Source organism: Gracilinanus agilis, chromosome 2, assembly GCF_016433145.1.
Source record: "Gracilinanus agilis isolate LMUSP501 chromosome 2, AgileGrace, whole genome shotgun sequence".
Classification (NCBI taxonomy): domain Eukaryota; kingdom Metazoa; phylum Chordata; class Mammalia; order Didelphimorphia; family Didelphidae; genus Gracilinanus; species Gracilinanus agilis.
This window is the reverse complement of record NC_058131.1, coordinates 97,911,969-97,929,591: the sequence shown is the minus strand read 5'-3', so window position 1 is coordinate 97,929,591 and position 17,623 is coordinate 97,911,969. Positions and strand designations below refer to the sequence as shown.

Sequence of the window (17,623 nt, the reverse complement as noted above, 5' to 3'; positions counted from 1 at the left end):
TGCTTAAGAAATAATGTCACCTTCATCACAAGTATTTGCTTGTGATGTAATCACCTCCTCCATATGATTATTGTCCTTCAAATATTTGAACACAACTATTATGGTTTCCAAAAAGTCTTTTCTTGTTGAGATGAAATACCTCCAGTTTTGATCAAATATAATCTCAAGGCTCTTCACTATCCTGGTCATCCTTTTGTGAATACTTTCTGGTTGACCAACTCACCTCTAAAATAAGGAAAAGAAAACACATAGCCATACTATCATCTTCTAAGTCCTGGGAACACCTCCTTTAAAGAAGTTTATGATCATAATAGAGGTTTTTTGGCTTCCATATCATACTGTTGATTCCTATTGAACTTCCTGGATGCCTAAGTCACAAAATTTTCTTTGTCTTCCTCATCTTGTGGTTGTGAAAGTTATTTTTAAACCATGTGAAGGTCTCACATTTTTTACTATTCAGTTTCATCTTACTATATTCCAGCCAACTCATTTAGCCCATCTAGATTTCAGGCACTCAATACTTTCACTAAGCCCTACTAGCCTTGTGTCATCTATGGATTTTATCATTACTCCATCTATGCCTTCAGCTAACTATTTAATAAAAATGTCAAATAGCATGGGATTAATCACAAACTCCACTAGATACCTTTCCAAGTTGACATCCAACCTTTAATCATTACCTTTGTATCCAGCCATTCAGCAAATTCCAAATGTAACTTGCTCTTTAATTCTAGTCCTTATTTCTTCCTCTTTGCCCACAAGAATATCATGAAGGATCTTAAAAAATATTTTACTAAATTGGTAAATGAAATCTACAGAAGTCTCTAGATTTACCAGTATGCTAAACTTTGTAAAAGAAAACAATAAGGTGGGTCTGGCAAAATCTTTTCTTAATTAAGCCTTGCTAGATTTCTGTGATTGCTTCTTTTCTAATATATTTTACTCACTATCTCTAGTAATACAGGCAAAAATTTTGCCAGGATCAAATTGAATGATTTATAGTATTCTTGTTCCCTATTTTCAAAATTTGAAAATTTACCCTTCTCCATTCCTATTTCACCTCTTATTCTCTGTAATCCTTCAAAAATAATTGACATTAGCTCAGCCATCACATTTGCTACTCTGGTAGGTTTTTTTTATTCCTTCTGGCCCTGATGACTTAGACTGATCAAGACCATTTAGAAATTCTCTTACTTTCTCCCACTTATCTTAGATTTCCACTTCCTACTCCTTATTTTAGCCTAATCTTTTTACTCCAGAGATCATTCTCAGCAGAAAATATAGAAGCAAAATGAGATGACCAACTCATTGTTGTTCAGTCATTCCAATTCTTTATCCCCCTATTTGGGGTTTTCTTGGCAAAGATACTGGAATAATTTGCCATTTCCTTCTCTGGCTCTTTTGCAGGCAAGGAAACTGAGGCAAACAAGGTTAAGTGATCTACTCAGGATCACACAACTAATAAGTGTCTACGGCCAGTTTTGAACCCAAGAAGATGACTTTCTGACTCAAGCCTTAGTGCTCTATCCTAGCTACCCCTAGATGATACTACCTTTACTGCACAATTGATAAGCATCGTTCCAAGCAATGATTTGTTCTACTTTTTACTCTATTTTCCCCACAAAAAGGTAAAACAAACTGAAACCAGTTTTTTGTCCTGTTTTCTTTACAAGTATATCCCTAATTTTAGTAAGTCTAAATCCAACTCAATGATTTCAGACAGACTTTTGTTGTTCCTTCCATCCTCTTTCTTCCATCTTCTGTATATACTTCATTTTTTTAATGTAAGTTGATCAATTAATTTTCTTAATATCCCTATCAGTCTCTTCAGAAAACTTGCACTTGTCCTCTTAAGAGGAAATTGACATAGAAGCCAAGAAATAGGATATAAAAGAAAAGGATAGTGACAGAGTGAAAATCTGCAGAGAAGTCAATGAACGAGTATTTATTTTTTAACAGAATTTATCATAATGTATCTCAACCCTTCTTTCCCTTCCCCATATTGCAGAATTCATTAGCCAACAAAAGGAAATGTATATATAAATTATGTCTTTCATATTTCTATTTATCAGTTCTTTCTCTGGAGGCTGACATACTTCAAATATTAAATCTTAAGCTTTCAATAATGTTCTCCTGGTTCTACTTATTTCACTCCAATATTTTTTCTAAGTCCTTCCAAGTTTTTTTTAATTAACATTCTCATTATTTCTTACAGTGAAGTAGTATTCTATCATAATCATATACCACAATTTTTTTCAGTGATTTTCCAATTGATGGACATCCCCTGAATACCAAGTTCTTTGCCACCCCAAAGAGAGCTGCTATAAATATTTTGTAATATAGCTTTTTTTTTTCCTTCTTCTCTTATTTCCTTGGGAAGCAGACTTAGCAATTGCATTGCTGGTATAAATGTGTATCCAACTTTATAATTATCCAAGTATAATTCTAAATTGTTCTCCAAAATGGCTGAATTAGTTCACAGTCCAAGTATAATAATATCCCCACTTCTCCATATAACCTCCCGCATCTGTTATTTTAGCCAATCTGATGATACCTGAGAGCTGAGATGTATGAATCTGAGCTGATACCTCAGAACTGTTTTAGCTTGCATTTCCCTAAACAGTAATGATTCAAAACATATTTTCTATGTATGGCTTTGATTTCTTCATCCAAAAACTATATATTCATATCTTTTGCCTACCTATCAATTGGGGGATGACTCTCATTCTTATAAATTTGACAAAGTTCTCTATATATTTTAGATATGAGACTTCTATCTGATAGACTGTCTACAAAAAATTTTTTCCTAATTTTCTTCTTTCCTTCTAATCTTGGAAACATTTATTTTATTTTTATGAAAACTTTTCAATTTAATGTACCCAAAATGATCCATTTTAAATCTCACAATGCTCTCCATATCTTGCTTACTCACAAATTTATCTCCTATTCATAAATCTGACAAATAACATTGTTGTATGTCTGTTCTGTTGCACTGATCTACCTTTCTCTTTCTTAGCCAGTAACAGATAATTTTGATTCTTACTGCTTTATAAAACAATTCAAAAAATGGTATTTCTAAACCTCCTTCCTTTACAATTTTATTACATCTTTTGATATTCTTGATGTTTTGTTCTTCCAACCAAGTAAATGTTGTTATTATTTTTGGAGCTCAATAAAATATTTTATAGGTAATTTTATTGGAAGAGCATTAAGTGATAGATTAGTTTTGGCAGGATTGTCATTTTAATTATATTGGCTCTGCCCATTAATGTAAATTAATATTTCTCTAATCATTAAATATGACTTTATTTGTACAAAAAGTATTTTATAATATAGATCAATTTCATTAATGTAGTTCCTGGGTCTGTTTTGGTATTTTATTCTCTCTGTGATTATTTTAAATAAGGAATCTTGTTTTTAGTTCTTCTTGAATGTCTTTCTTAGTGATGTATAAAAATGCTCATGATTTATGTAGGTTTATTTAAAAGCCTGCTACTTTGTTAAAATTACTAACTCTAGTATTTTCCACTTATACTATCATACTGTTTGCAAAAGAGATCGTTTTATTACCTCTTCACCCATTCTAAATTCTTCAATTTCTTTTTCTCTTCAGTGCTGTTGCTCTTATTTCTAAAACTTTATTAAACAATATTGGTGATAACAAACATCCTTGGTTCATTCCAGATCTCATTGGAAAGGCTTCTAGCTTACTTCCATTACAAATAATAATTGTTCTTGGTTTTAGGTAGATGTTTTGTGTATCATTTTAAGAAAAACTCTATTCATGCCCTTATTTTCCAATGACTTTAATAGTAATGAGTCATATTTTCTCAAAGGCCTTTTCTTTATCTATTCATATAATCATGTGACATTTATTAATTTTCTTATCAATATAATCAAAAATGCTAATAGTTTTCTTCATATCAAACCACCCCTTTATTCCTGATATAAATCCTATTTGGTCACAATGCATTATGTTTGTGAAACATTATTGTAGTCTCCAAGCTAGTATTTTTTTTAGGATTTTTGCATCCATGTTCATTAATGAGATTGATCTATAATTTTCTTTCTCTGTTTTGGCTCTTCCTGATTTAGGTATCAGAAGCATATATGTTTCAAAAATGGAGTTTGGTAAGACTCCTTTATCTATCATTTCAAATAATTTATTTAATATTGGAATTAGTTAATCTTTAAATGTTGGTTGAATTCAGTTATACATCCATCTGACTCAGATTCTTTTATTTTTGTTAAGTTCATTTATGGCCTGTTAAATTTCTTTTTTCTAAAATGGATTTATTTAGAAATTTTATTTCCTCCTCTGAAAGTGAGTTTACACTTTTGTAGGTATCCTTCCATTTTACTTACATTATTAAAATTTTTGCCATATAATTGAGTAAAAATTCCCTAATAATTGCGTGAATATCATCTTCATTTGGTGGTATATTCACCTTTTTCATTTTTAATGCTAGTGATTTGATTTTCTTCTCTCTTTTTTAAGGATGTCAATCAATTATTTACCTATTTTCATGATTTGTCATAAAATCAACTCCTAGTTTTATTTATTAATGCAATGGTTTTCTTACATTCAGTTTTATTAATATTATCTTTGTTTTTTTTAATTTACAGTTTGGTGTTTAGATGGAGATTTCTAATTTGTTCTTTTTCTAATTTTGCTTCCATGGTCCCTTATTTTATATATTTTTATTACATTGTGGTCTGAAAATAATACATTTAATATTTATGCTTTTATATAACTATACTTCTGGGTCTTTATATATGGTCAGTTTTTGTAAAGGTACCATGTACTGCTGAGAAAGTTACTCCTTTCTATTCCCATTCAGTTCTCTCCAGATATCTATCATACTTGGCTTATCTAAGATTCTATTCATCCCCTAGACTTATTATTAGTTTTTGGTTAGATTTATCTAGTTCTGAAAGGGGAAAGTTGAAGTCTCCCACTATTATTGTTTTTTTCATTTAAAAATCTGGATGCTACAATATTTGATGCATACAGATTTAATATTGATAATGCCTCATTAAGTATGGTACATTAACATAATATGGTTTCCCTTTTTATCTCTTTTGATTAAATCTACTTGAGTTTTTAACTTTGTTAGAAATCATGATTGTTACCCCCTGCTTCCTTTGTAATAACTGAGGTATAGTATATTCTGTTCCAGTCTTTTATTTTTACTCTGTCTCATTTTTAAGTGTGTTTCTTGTAAAAAAGATATTGAGTTTTATTTTTGATCAACAAGCATTTATTAAGCTCTTACTATGTGCTAAACCTTATGCTGAATACTAGGAATACAAATAAAAGCAGAAAGAAAGATATCTCTAAAAGAGTTTGTATTCTAGTGGGAAAAACAACACATAAAAGGAAGTTGAGTGGAGAGGGCAGCTAGATGGCTCAGTGGATTGGGAGACAGGCCTACATAGGTCTTGGATTCAAATATGTCTTCAGACATTTCCTTACTATGGGACCCTGGGCAAATCATTTAACTCCCTTGCCTAGCATTTGTCACTCTTCTCCCTTGGAACCAATACAAAATATTGAATCTAAGATGGAAGTAGGTTTTCTTTAATGGAGTGGGAAAAATAATAGCATGATGGCATGATAAAAAAAAAAGTCTGGGAGAGAGGGGGCACAGTGCAGTATAGCATGGTAGGAAATATAGCATGACTGGATCTGAACACCCTTATTAAAGAGAAGTTCAAGTGATGTCATCCAACCAGAGGCATGGGTCCCAGAGGTGAAGAATACCTCCAAGGTGGGAATTCCAGGGCTAAAGTAATGTTTCAAGACAAAGCAATCTCTGGAGTGAAGAAGTCAGGCAATTAATAAACATTTAAGTACCTACTATTTTCCAGGCATGTGCTAAATTCTGAGGATACAGAAGGAGGCAAAAGACAATTCCCTGCCATCACAGGTTTATAATCAATAGGTTTGTCCATGTTAGGTTGCTGATTAAAAAAAATTAAGGGGCTTCCTATTAACCCTAAACTAAAAATATAAATTCCTTAAAAATATAAATTTAAGGATGTCAATAACATAACATCAACCTGCCTTTCCAAGTCATTTCATATTACTTCTTTTCATGCAATTCATCTTCTTTACAGCATTCCATAGTCTGCGGTCATGGATTTGTACTAGATATGCTCATCCCTATCAGAATACTTATCCTACTCTGAGTAACAGTTCAGGTGCCACATCCTCAATGTAACCTTCCCTGATCTTCCCAGTTACTAGTTATCTCTTGTTTCTAAATATTTCCAGAACCACTTATCTAATATCTCTTTTGCCCCCTTTCATTTCCTGCTTAGTATTATACACATATTATCCATGTCATATCTCTCTATTAGAATAGAATTTTTTGGTTCTTGGAAAAAGAAACTATTATTCTTATCTGTATAGACTATATCCAAACACTGTGTATTGAAAATCAAAGATGCTTAAAAATGTTAATAAATATTCTTCAATTGAAATGAGAGACTTGGTGCAAGCATGATGAAAAGCAGTTGGGAATTAGAATAAAAAAGTGATTGAAAATGCCCATAGCTTTCTGAGCCAGACATTCCCTTGCTACATATATATTCCAACAATGTGAATTATAGAAAGGCCTTCACATACAACAAAATATATAGCAGCATTTTTAGTAATTATAAAGAATATTGGGAGGAAATGTCCATTGATTTGGGACTGACTAGATAAACTAAAGTCAAGCTGAATCATTTTAATTTGATAACCATTTGATATATTTGTTTTTGTTTTCATTCCATTACCATAGTCATTGTGTATGTAGTTTTTTCCTGGTTCTGCATACTTCACTTTGCATCAGTTGATATGTTTTTATGTTGTTCATCTTTATTCCTTTTATAGAGTAGCAATATTTAAAATACGTTTAGCATCACTTTTAGTAGTTATGAAGAAGGAGGGGAAAAAGATGTCTGCCAAATGGAAAGTGACTAAACAATTTGTGGTATATGAATGTAATTAAATATTGATGTGCCATAAAAGGGATTAATATAAATGACTCAACTTGACTTCAAAGAAAAGATGAGAAAAGTATCTCCCTTCCTTAATTGGAGACATTGGAAGCCATACATGTAAAACACTGCATAGACTGTTAGATTTTATACATTTGCTTTGTTTTCCTGAATTCCTTTTTTTCTGGGGGTGGGGGGAATTGTTGTTACAAAGATCACTCTTTTCTTAGGAGAAGGGTGCATATATTTGAAAATATAGGTGATGTAAAATCAAAAGATATCAATAAAAATAGAATTAAAAAGTCCCATGTGACTAAAGAACAAGATTTTGCCTCCTAAGATCAGGATCTTTTCTACATTTACCTTTGTATCTTCAGTTCTAGCACAGTGCTTTGAATTAGACAGACAGACAGATACATATGTAGATAAATACATACGTAGAAACATAGATACATACATAGACAACATTTGTATTTGACTTCAAGGTTACAAAATGCATTACAAGTATTAATTTAATTGTCAAATGGAATGTCTTCACTCCCCTGTACCATGAGATCAAATGCTCCCTGAGGGTGGGGCCTATGTAAGAGCAGCCCAAAGAGGAAGATAGCGAATGAAGAGGTGGAGGGCAAAGGACATAATCTGTGTTGATTGATGATCTATGGCATGCCTGCCAGAGTGTGCCAGAGGGGGCTGCTCATTTTGCCTTCTCCACAGACTCCTGGGGATATTGATCAAATCACCTTCTCCTTTGCCCAGCAGCTAGATGGGAGCACTTCCTCCCTCCCCTGTCTGGGGTAAGGGCTCACATGCAGCATGAGAGTTGAATTTGGGGCACTTGGTCTCTAAAAGGTTCTCATCATTGTTCTAGGAAATGGCAAGAGCATTACTAAATTCACAAAGAAAAGAATGGGCAAAGTATGTTCAGGAAAATGGTCACACTCAGACCCCTTTCCTGGGGTTGAAGAAGGTAGAATATATGCAAAGAACTAAAATGACTGAAAAAAATTTAATATAATAGCTTATTTTTCATAATTACTTGTAAAAATCATTTTAGCATTCATTTTTTTTAAATTATGTATCCCAAATTCTCTCTCCTTCCTATCCCTTCAATTCATTTGCTGTGGAAAGCCATTGGATGTAGAAATGCCATTGGAGAAATAGAATCAAATTTAGGGCCTGTTATCTGGATTCCCTGCATGACCAATCCAGACTGAGGCAGTCTTTGTGTTTGGTCCTGGTCACCTGAGCCCCAAAAAGCTCTGGTACCAGCAGGTAGGTTAATCCAAAATCAACTTGATCCCTCCAAGTGGCTATTAGGAGTCATTTAGAGAAACAGAGTCTGTAACAGATATTTTATCTGGATCCCATTACAAAATCATCGGCAAGTAAAACTGTGTGTATGATTTTTCTGCACTGCATGTCAGGACAGACAGAATGGGCCATCTAAGATAAAAATCTGAGGCTCCTCTTTTGACTCAGTCTTTGATCCCCACCTTTCTTAGAATTCTTATTGGAGAACTTTGAAGTGGCAGACCAGCATCTACTGAGAACTTTGAAGTGGCAGACCAGCATCTACTGAGTTAATGATTCCTTTCCTTGATAATTGAGAAGCCTGAATCCTAACAAATGTTACTTAGATAAGATTGCATATTCAGATTAGAACTGGCTCCTTTAGTCTGGACTTCATTTGGCCAAATGCAGGATTTGACTGGTGAACATCTCCATGGGGTATTTCCTCTCCCAGAATTATCCCCTACTAAGTTGGTGGTTGAAATTTGACCATTTGTCTTTGCACCTTTACTCTTTAGACTTCAATGGGTTATGTGTGATTTATTACCCCTTCACAACTGTGATTCCTTTTTTGTTCTTTGTTTGAAATCAGTATATAATAAACTCCCAAGCCCACAGAATTCGGAACAGCATGGGCTAACCACTAGTCTAGTTGTTCTCATTTTCTTTCTCTTGCTTTAACCATCCTATGCCACCATGCCACTCAGGATCCCAAAAAAACCATATAGGGGGCTGGCTCCCTATAATTTGCTCTCAGTCCTCCTCCATCCCTGAGACAGTAAGCAATCTGATAAGAGATTTTACATATATAAGCATGTAAAAATTTTTTCAAAACCTGACTAAATTTATAAATGTAACCCTACAACACAAAGGGAATATTATCAACACCAGCTTATTCATGATTAGTGTATTCAAAGTGACCTGTCCTTGGGCCCAGATTGAAGCACTTAGAAAGGGTTACAAGGCTTTTGTTCCCCCGGTTATAAAACATGGTCAGAATTAATGTGGGGTGTGGGTTAAGGGAAATTGTCAAGGTATATGTCTCTTTTGTATTGTCTATTTATCAAATGAGTTTGTATGACATCAATAAACCATAGAAGCTACATAAAACTGAACTATTGGGCCTAGCTTATATAGTTCATGTTGGAAAGAAGGAGAGATCAGCCTGAATAGATTATATAGGGTTAGACTGTGAATGCTAGGGCTAAGGAGCTTGGTCTTTATAAGCAGTAGGAAATCACTAAAAGTTCTGAATGGAGAGATGACAATAGGGAAAGGGTACTTTAGAAAGACAATGGTGCACAACATAACTAAGGGTAAGGGAACCAGCTAAGAATGCCCCATGAACTTATGGTTATTTCATAGTATTTCTGGCCTTCCATTCTCTAAATAAGAATTTTAAAGATCTTCCTACTAACCAGGCTCTCTGCTTCTGCTTGAAGGGATATCTCCAGAACAAGGATCCATTCCCTTCCCAGTGATGGCTTGAAAAATCTTAAGAAACTGAGAGCCAGGTCAGCTTACAACTTTAAAACTCTCCCCAATTTGGAAAACTTTGCTGAGCTAGTGGAAGCCAATCTCACCTACCCCAGCCACTGTTGTGCCTTTGCAAACTGGAGACGGCAAGTGTGAGTCATTCCCTTTCTTTTCATTTAGTTTTCTTCGGCCATTTCTGGAATACAAACAGACCCAGTGTGTCCATTAGGGACATCCACCCTAAAGCATGATTTGGTTGTCCTAGAAACTCACCTTTTCTTCCTGACAGCACCACTGGACATGTTTCACCCTTCTGTCCTCAATTCTTCTGCGCTTCTGATTTGCTACACTCTGGAACTTCCTTCTCATTGCATCTTCACATACACACACACACACACACACACACACACACACACACACACACACACACACACAAACAAACATGTCTTATTTCACTCTAGCCCAGATGACCAATAATCAGGGGAAAAGGAAAGGAGGAACTTTTTTTAAGGCACAAAAGCAATGAAAGGGTGTTGAAAAATAACAAGCATTCCCAGCAATCTTTGCCAGGTTACTCAGGTTCCCTGCATTTGGAGAATGCTACTTTTCTATAGATATAGATTTATCCTTTTAATCCCAAATCCTGTGTTTGCCTACAGACTAAGGGTTTCAGTTTATTACCAATGGGGATCATTTCTGTGAGAACTAGTATAAAGTCTAAACACAAATAACAAACCACATACAGAGAGTTATACACCCAGGCAAAAACATGCACAGACATGAATGAAATGTCCTCAAGACCTGAAGTGTTTTTAAAATGACTTAGAGCTAAGATGAGATCTACTTAGAGCTAGGCTGAGGCCCACTTAGATGATTTGCAGATAAAGAGCTGCTTTTCCAAAAGAACCATTAGTATGCATTAAGAGACTATCCTCAGTCAGTGGGTTCTTTGGAGATTACCTCAAGACCAATCAAAACTCCTTTCCACAATTAGAATTCATAAGGGCCTGGTCCCAGGCAGAAGGGCTGCCTTTTTCTTATTAGAAACAGAAATCCAACCAGGGCAAGAAAGATACCAATTAGCCTACAAATCTCTGAAACTGAAAACCCCCCAGGAAAAATCTCAATGGACATTAAGATCACCATAAGAGCAGGTGGCCCAGAGATGTTCAGAGAATTGCCTGGAATGCTGCCAATGCTCTGCAAACATGTATTATTTTATTACTGCTGGGATGATTCTGGTCTTTTATTGTTTAGTCATTTCCATTGTGTCCAACTTCTTCTGATCCTATTTGGGGCTTTCTTGGCAAAGATACTAGAATGATTTATCATTTTCTTCTCTAAATCATTTTACAGATGAGGAAACTGAGGCAAACAAGGGTTAAATGACCCACCCAGTATCACACAACTAAGTTAAATGCCCAAGGCCAGATTTGAACTTAGAAAGATGAGTCTTCCTGACTCCTGTCCTTCTATCCATGGTACCATCTAGCAACCCTAGTCTGATCTTACTACATCATAACAACAGAAGCTCTAGCCAGGAACACTATGGTTTTATCAAGGAGTTAGTCATCTTGTTACCTTTTTTTTTTTTATCATTCCTGGAACTCCTAAATTGCTATAGTACCTGTTTATCATATACTATTGAAATGAGTCAACTCATTTCATACCTATTATACATTTGGCTTCTATTCTTATACATTGGATTTTTAATTCCCATAATTAACTCTTATATCTATAGATTTATTGTTCTTCAACTCATGTATTATTATTTAAATGTTCCTATATGTATTATGTCTTATCTCCCTACCTTGAGGACAGGAATTGTACATGTTCTCACTATCCCCCATAGTGCCTTGTGATAATAGCATTTGACCTTTATTAAGCACTTTATTCTTTGAGAGTGCTTTACATATGTTATCTCCTTTGATTCCTGTAATAGCCCTGTGAGAGATGCTATTATGATCCTCATTTCACTGATGAGGAAACTGAGACACAGAAAGGTTAAGTGATGTGCCTGGGGTTGTCATTCAGTCATTTTTTAGTTATGTCTTACTCTCTATGACCCCATTTGAAGTTTTCTTGGCAAAGATACTGGAGTGGTTTGTCTTTTCCTCTTCTAATTCATTTTACAGATGAGGAACTGAGGCAAACAAGGTTAAATGACTTGCCCAGGGTTACACAGCTAGTAAGTGTTTTAGGCTAGAATTGAACTCATGAAGTCGAGTCTTCCTGACTAAGGCCCAGCACTCGATCCCCTGACCACTTAGGTGCCTTAACAGTCTATGATAGTATGAACTTCTCAATTTTGATAGGTCCATCTCTAAGCTTTCCTAATCTGTCTCAAAGGAATTACTTCTGTTTGACCAAATCAAAAGATTCCTATCTTTAGAAAGAAATTTTCTGAAACCTCCCTCTCATTTATATTCCATTTTCTGCATGTCTGTTATTTAGACTTCATTAAGAAAATTCAGGCTTTGATGTGAAAAATTTTCTCTGGCTTCTAAAATGGTAAGAGTCAACCTGACTCAAAGGGTAGTTCTCTTTGAGCAAAGAGGAGAAGATTTAAGCCTTTTTTTACTTTTCAGAAGGCAATATTCTCTCCTGGGCCTGCTTCTTGTTCAAAGCTGGCAGTAGTTCCATTGGCAACCCCACGCAAGTACCCTGGAGCATTTGGTTGGAAACCATTCCAACCTATACTAACCAATACTAAATAGGTTAGTGTGACTAAATGAAAATTCTATTCCTCTTCTACTTATTTCTGGTTGAGTAATCTCTTGTTGAAAAAGTCTCCTAAGTAGTTTACAATACTTTTCATCATAGCCATCAGAAAACCAGAAATCTGGGTTGTGGACATGATTAATAAAGATTCATTCATTCATATTGCACAGCTTAAAGAAAAGACAACAAGGAAGAGTGTGTAAACGTGTGTGTTTTTCTGAGTCATATATCATATACTTGATTACTAACAGAAAGCTTAGTGTATCCAAATAAAATTCCTAAGTGAAGCCTTACCATAAGTTTACCTGCTGCTTCATAATAGAGAGATTATCCTGATATGCTCTACATGTAGCTTCCATCTGTTTGGTCAGAGTATTTATCATTTGGCTTCAATACAAAGCTGTCTTAAAATGTCTTTTCCATGTGGACAAATTCTCATGAACATTGGAATTAAAATGGAAACTAAAATGGAAAATTAATGTGGGAACTTTGAAGGGAATAGCTTGAAATCCTGGGTAAGCCAATTTCTCCTTGTACATGGGTTAATCCTCTGGCACTCTAGGGTACTGTATTTTCTTTCATTCTCATTTTCTTTCTTTAAACCTTTACCTTCCTTCTTAGAATCAATAATGCATATTGGTTCTAAGGTAGAAGAGTGGTAAGGGCTAGGGAATGGGGGTTAAGTGACTTGCCCAGGGTCACACAGCTAGGAAGTGTCTGAGGCCAATTTTGAACCTAAGACCTCCCATCTCTAGGCCTGAATCTCAATCCACTGAGCCACCCAGCTGCCCCCTGTTTTTTCTTTCTTAATACCAACTCCCTTCCACTTCCCCAATGAAGAGAAAAATCATGGTTATGATATAGGAGAGAATTGAAGACTTGGGAGAAGAAAGGAAGGGAAAAGGAAAGATAATGGGTGAAAAGGAACTGAATAAAGAATGATTCAATATATTTAATTTACATATCACATAAGACTGTTTTAAAGAAAATTTGTATTAATAGGAGCAATTTTTATAATTTTCCTTTATTAAGTAGGTCAAGGTGGTAGGGAAGAAGAATTGAGAAAGCCAGAAAATCAATATACTCTTATTAAATCCTATGCATCCAAAGGGACCAACGGCTTTACAATTGGGTCATGAAGTCCATAATATCCACAGAATATTTCCCCTAATATGCAATATTAATGTGCAACTCTCTAAATTACTCCCAAATATAGAAGAATGTCAATCTACATTGGTAAAGGGCATTTTCACTTCATTAAGAATTTCATTCATTAAGAATAAACTACCTATGCCAATGAAATAAAAGATCTAGCACAAAAATATATGTGCAATATATACGTGTTTATAAAAATCAATGAAAAGAAAATAGGCATTTCAATCATTTCTAAACAATGTAATATGAATATGTATTATAGTCGTGGATACTCAACAAAGTTAGAAAATATACTAAATGGAGTTAGAATAAGAAAAACTGGGATTTAGTCCTGGTTCTGCCAGTTACTAGTTGTATGACCATGGACAGTCACTTTACATTTCTGAGCATCAATTTTCACATCTACAAATATGGTGGTATTGTTGTTATTCAATTGTTTCAGTCATGTCTAACTCTTTGTGACCTCATTTGATATTTTCTTGGCAAAGATACTGGAGTTGTTTGCCATTTCTTTCTCCAGTTCATTTTACAGATGAGGAACCTGAGGCAAATAGGGTTAAGTGACTTACCCAGCTACATAGTAGTACGTGTCTGAGGCTGGATTTGAACTCAGGCCTTTCTGACTCCAGATCTATCCATTAAATCACCTAGCCACATCTACAAAATGAGGTTGGTCTGAATGATGGTGACTAATATAGAGGTGAAATGGTAAAGAAGTGATTTATTGAGGAATGTCAGGAACAACCTAGGCACTCAAGGGCAAACAAACCAACGAATGTAAAGAAGAAAGTTACCTGAATTTTGTAAAGGTATAAAATGGACTCTATGACCTTCCTCCCCATGCTCATATTGTCTCCCCAGTAGACTATGTAATTTGAGGTACATATTCTCTTGTTTTTGCATATGATGGCATATGGCATAAACAAGAATAAGCATTTTAGCACATACAATATACTTTATTAAGCAAAGACAATGCAAAGTAAGGCAAAAAGTAATAATCCCTGCTTTCAAGAAGCTCACAGTTTAATGGAGACAACATGCAAACAGCTAAATACAAATAGACTAAGCTGGCAGTCATCTGAGAGGGAAAGCACTATACTAGGAAGGAAAAGCCTTCATGTAGAAGGTGAGATTTTAGCAGAGACTTGAAGGAAGCCATGGAGGCTATGAGGCCCAGATAAGGGAGTTTTAGTCATGCCTGGATTTTGAAAAAGGAATGTCCTATGAAAAGAGTCCAGTGACATTGGATACTGAGAACATGGGGTGAAAGGAGGTAGGTGAGGAGGGAAACTAAGGTTTAAAAATAATGCTATTTGGCTTCAGACACAAATAAGCTGCTAAAGATTGGGGAGAGGTGGAGGGTAAGAAATCTCAGAAACCACACCATATCAATTACATATAAATAAAAAAATGTGTTTGCCATTCTGGAATCAGGCCATTGATCCTATACTTTTTTTTTCTCTTCCTAGCTTTGAGCTACATCCAATTTGCAATAAATCTTCTGTAAGACAAGACAGTGATGATTTGGCTATGGATCAGGGTCATAGAAGATCTGTGGAAGAAGAGTTTGTATCAAGCCTTGACAAAGGATTTGACATAACAGAAACTGAATTTGACTATGACTTATGTAATGAAGTGGTTGATGTTGCTTGCTTTCCTAAGCCAGATGCATTTAACCCATGTGAAGACATCATGGGATACAACTTCCTCCGAGTCCTCATCTGGTTCATTAGCATCCTGTCCATCACTGGCAATATTGTGGTGCTCGTGATCCTGATCACCAGCCAGTACAAGCTCACTGTCCCCCGGTTCCTTATGTGCAATTTGGCTTTTGCTGACCTTTGCATTGGTGTCTACCTACTGCTTATTGCCTCAGTAGACGTCCACACCAAAAGTCAGTACCACAACTATGCTATTGATTGGCAAACTGGTGCAGGCTGTGAAGCTGCAGGTTTCTTCACTGTTTTTGCCAGTGAACTCTCAGTCTACACATTGACAGCCATCACCTTGGAGAGATGGCACACCATCACCTATGCTATGCAACTGGACCGCAAGGTGCGACTCCGCCATGCTGCCAGCATCATGTTAATAGGATGGATCTTTGCCTTCTCAGTTGCCCTCTTGCCCATTTTTGGTATTAGTAGCTACATGAAGGTGAGCATCTGCCTGCCCATGGATATTGATAGTCCCTTGTCACAATTATATGTTATATCTCTTCTTGTTCTCAATGTATTGGCTTTCATAGTCATCTGTACTTGTTATACCCACATCTACTTCACTGTGAGGAACCCCAACATCATCTCCTCCACCAGTGATACCAAGATTGCCAAGCGTATGGCCATGCTAATTTTCACTGACTTCCTCTGCATGGCTCCCATCTCCTTCTTTGCCATCTCAGCTTCTGTCAAGATGCCACTCATCACTGTGTCCAAGTCAAAGATACTTTTGGTTCTGTTCTATCCCATCAACTCCTGCGCAAATCCCTTCCTGTATGCTATCTTCACCAAGACTTTTAGAAGGGATTTCTTCATTCTGCTGAGCAAGTTTGGCTGCTGTGAAATTCAGGCTCAGATTTACAGGACAGAAACCTCTTCCACTGCACACAATTCCCACCCAAGGAATGGTCAGTGTCATCCAATGGCCAAAACCAACAGTGGAGCTATTTATACACTTGTTCCTCTTAACCATTTGCCCTGAAATCCAGAACCATTACATGTGAGAAAAGAGCTGCACATTGTGTTAGTAATGATTATACCTTGCAATTGTAGAGAATTTTATAGTTGACAAAGTGCTTTTAAAAACCATTGTCTTATCTGGCCCTCCTGACAATCTAGCAAGATAGACAAGCAGGAGTTAATGCAATTAGACAAATAAAGAATTGAAGACTCAAATACCTTGCCCAAGGTCACATGACTAATAAGTAAAAGAACTCAAACCTCTTAACTCTTGATTTAGTTCTTTCAATTACATCATTTCCCTTATGCCTCATAATTGGGGGAATAAGACTAGTAATGTAATAGGATGGAAAAATTAGGAATACAATTTCAGTCTCTTGATTCCTCTGTTTACCAGGGTTCCTGCCCTAATTTCTGTTCTCTTCCACTCCAGCCAACCCCCATTCATGTTTTCCTTAATATTTGGTCTTAGTGAAATCCTTTCTGGCTCCTAAATAGTATCCTAAAAAGAACTTCATTGCATGTTGTGTCATGGTCAGCCCAAATTAATTCTAAAAGATCTCATAATCTAAAAGATCTTTAGATCTAGAAGATCTAAAGGAGTTGACCATCTTTCTTATTAATATGAAATCCTTTGTTACTTTGGCCAAGCCTATGGACCTCTATTCAGAATAATATTTTTAAAAGCATAAAATAAAATACATAGAATTACAATGGAAATCAATTATATTAAAATACAGTTATAAAAGTATTGGAGGGAAAAGTTCATAGACCTCAGGTTAAGACCCATGGTCTAGTACTTTCTCTCATTTAACCAAGCACCTATCTCATTAAACTCTTTCCTTTTCCTTGCAACTTTGTTAAATTTCTTCAGTTCTATCTATAGAGTTCAAATTAATAGCTCTATGCCCCCTTTCCAGTGTCTTCAGACATCAAAGTTGAAATTCTGGACATTAAAACAAATGGGAAAAAATGCGGAAAAAATAAGGAATTAGAACAGTTTATGATATGCCATTTGTAAAAGATGAGATTATTCTCAAATAAGACAATAATTCAGAATTTTCAAATGTTTATCCATGTTTCAAGAAGAAACACTTCCAGATTGTGGTCAAAAACAAAACTGGAATTCAATTTATCCAGGAAGCTTCACTCCAAAGGGTCATCACCCAGAACCAATGATATTCCCTGACTAGATGGTGGGGATATCTTGAGACCTTGAACATATTGAACTCAGAGTCGCTGGATGTTCACCCTATGGATGATCAGCAGGAATAAGTCTCTGTCTCAAACAAGACCTTTTAGGCTTTTGTACAGGT

The 17,623-nt window shown here is 35.5% G+C and overlaps 1 protein-coding gene across 1 annotated transcript in view; it reads left to right on the top strand.

Moving 5' to 3' along the window:
* The window catches only part of FSHR (follicle stimulating hormone receptor), a 291,199-nt gene extending 274,870 nt beyond the window's left edge, over window positions 1-16,329 (top strand). Inside the window, exons 10-11 of the mRNA XM_044659472.1 lie at window positions 9,723-9,908; window positions 15,102-16,329. Coding sequence (XP_044515407.1) covers window positions 9,723-9,908; window positions 15,102-16,329 — 1,414 coding nt within the window. The remainder of the gene's footprint in view (window positions 1-9,722; window positions 9,909-15,101) is intronic.
* The last annotated feature ends 1,294 nt before the right edge of the window (window positions 16,330-17,623 follow it).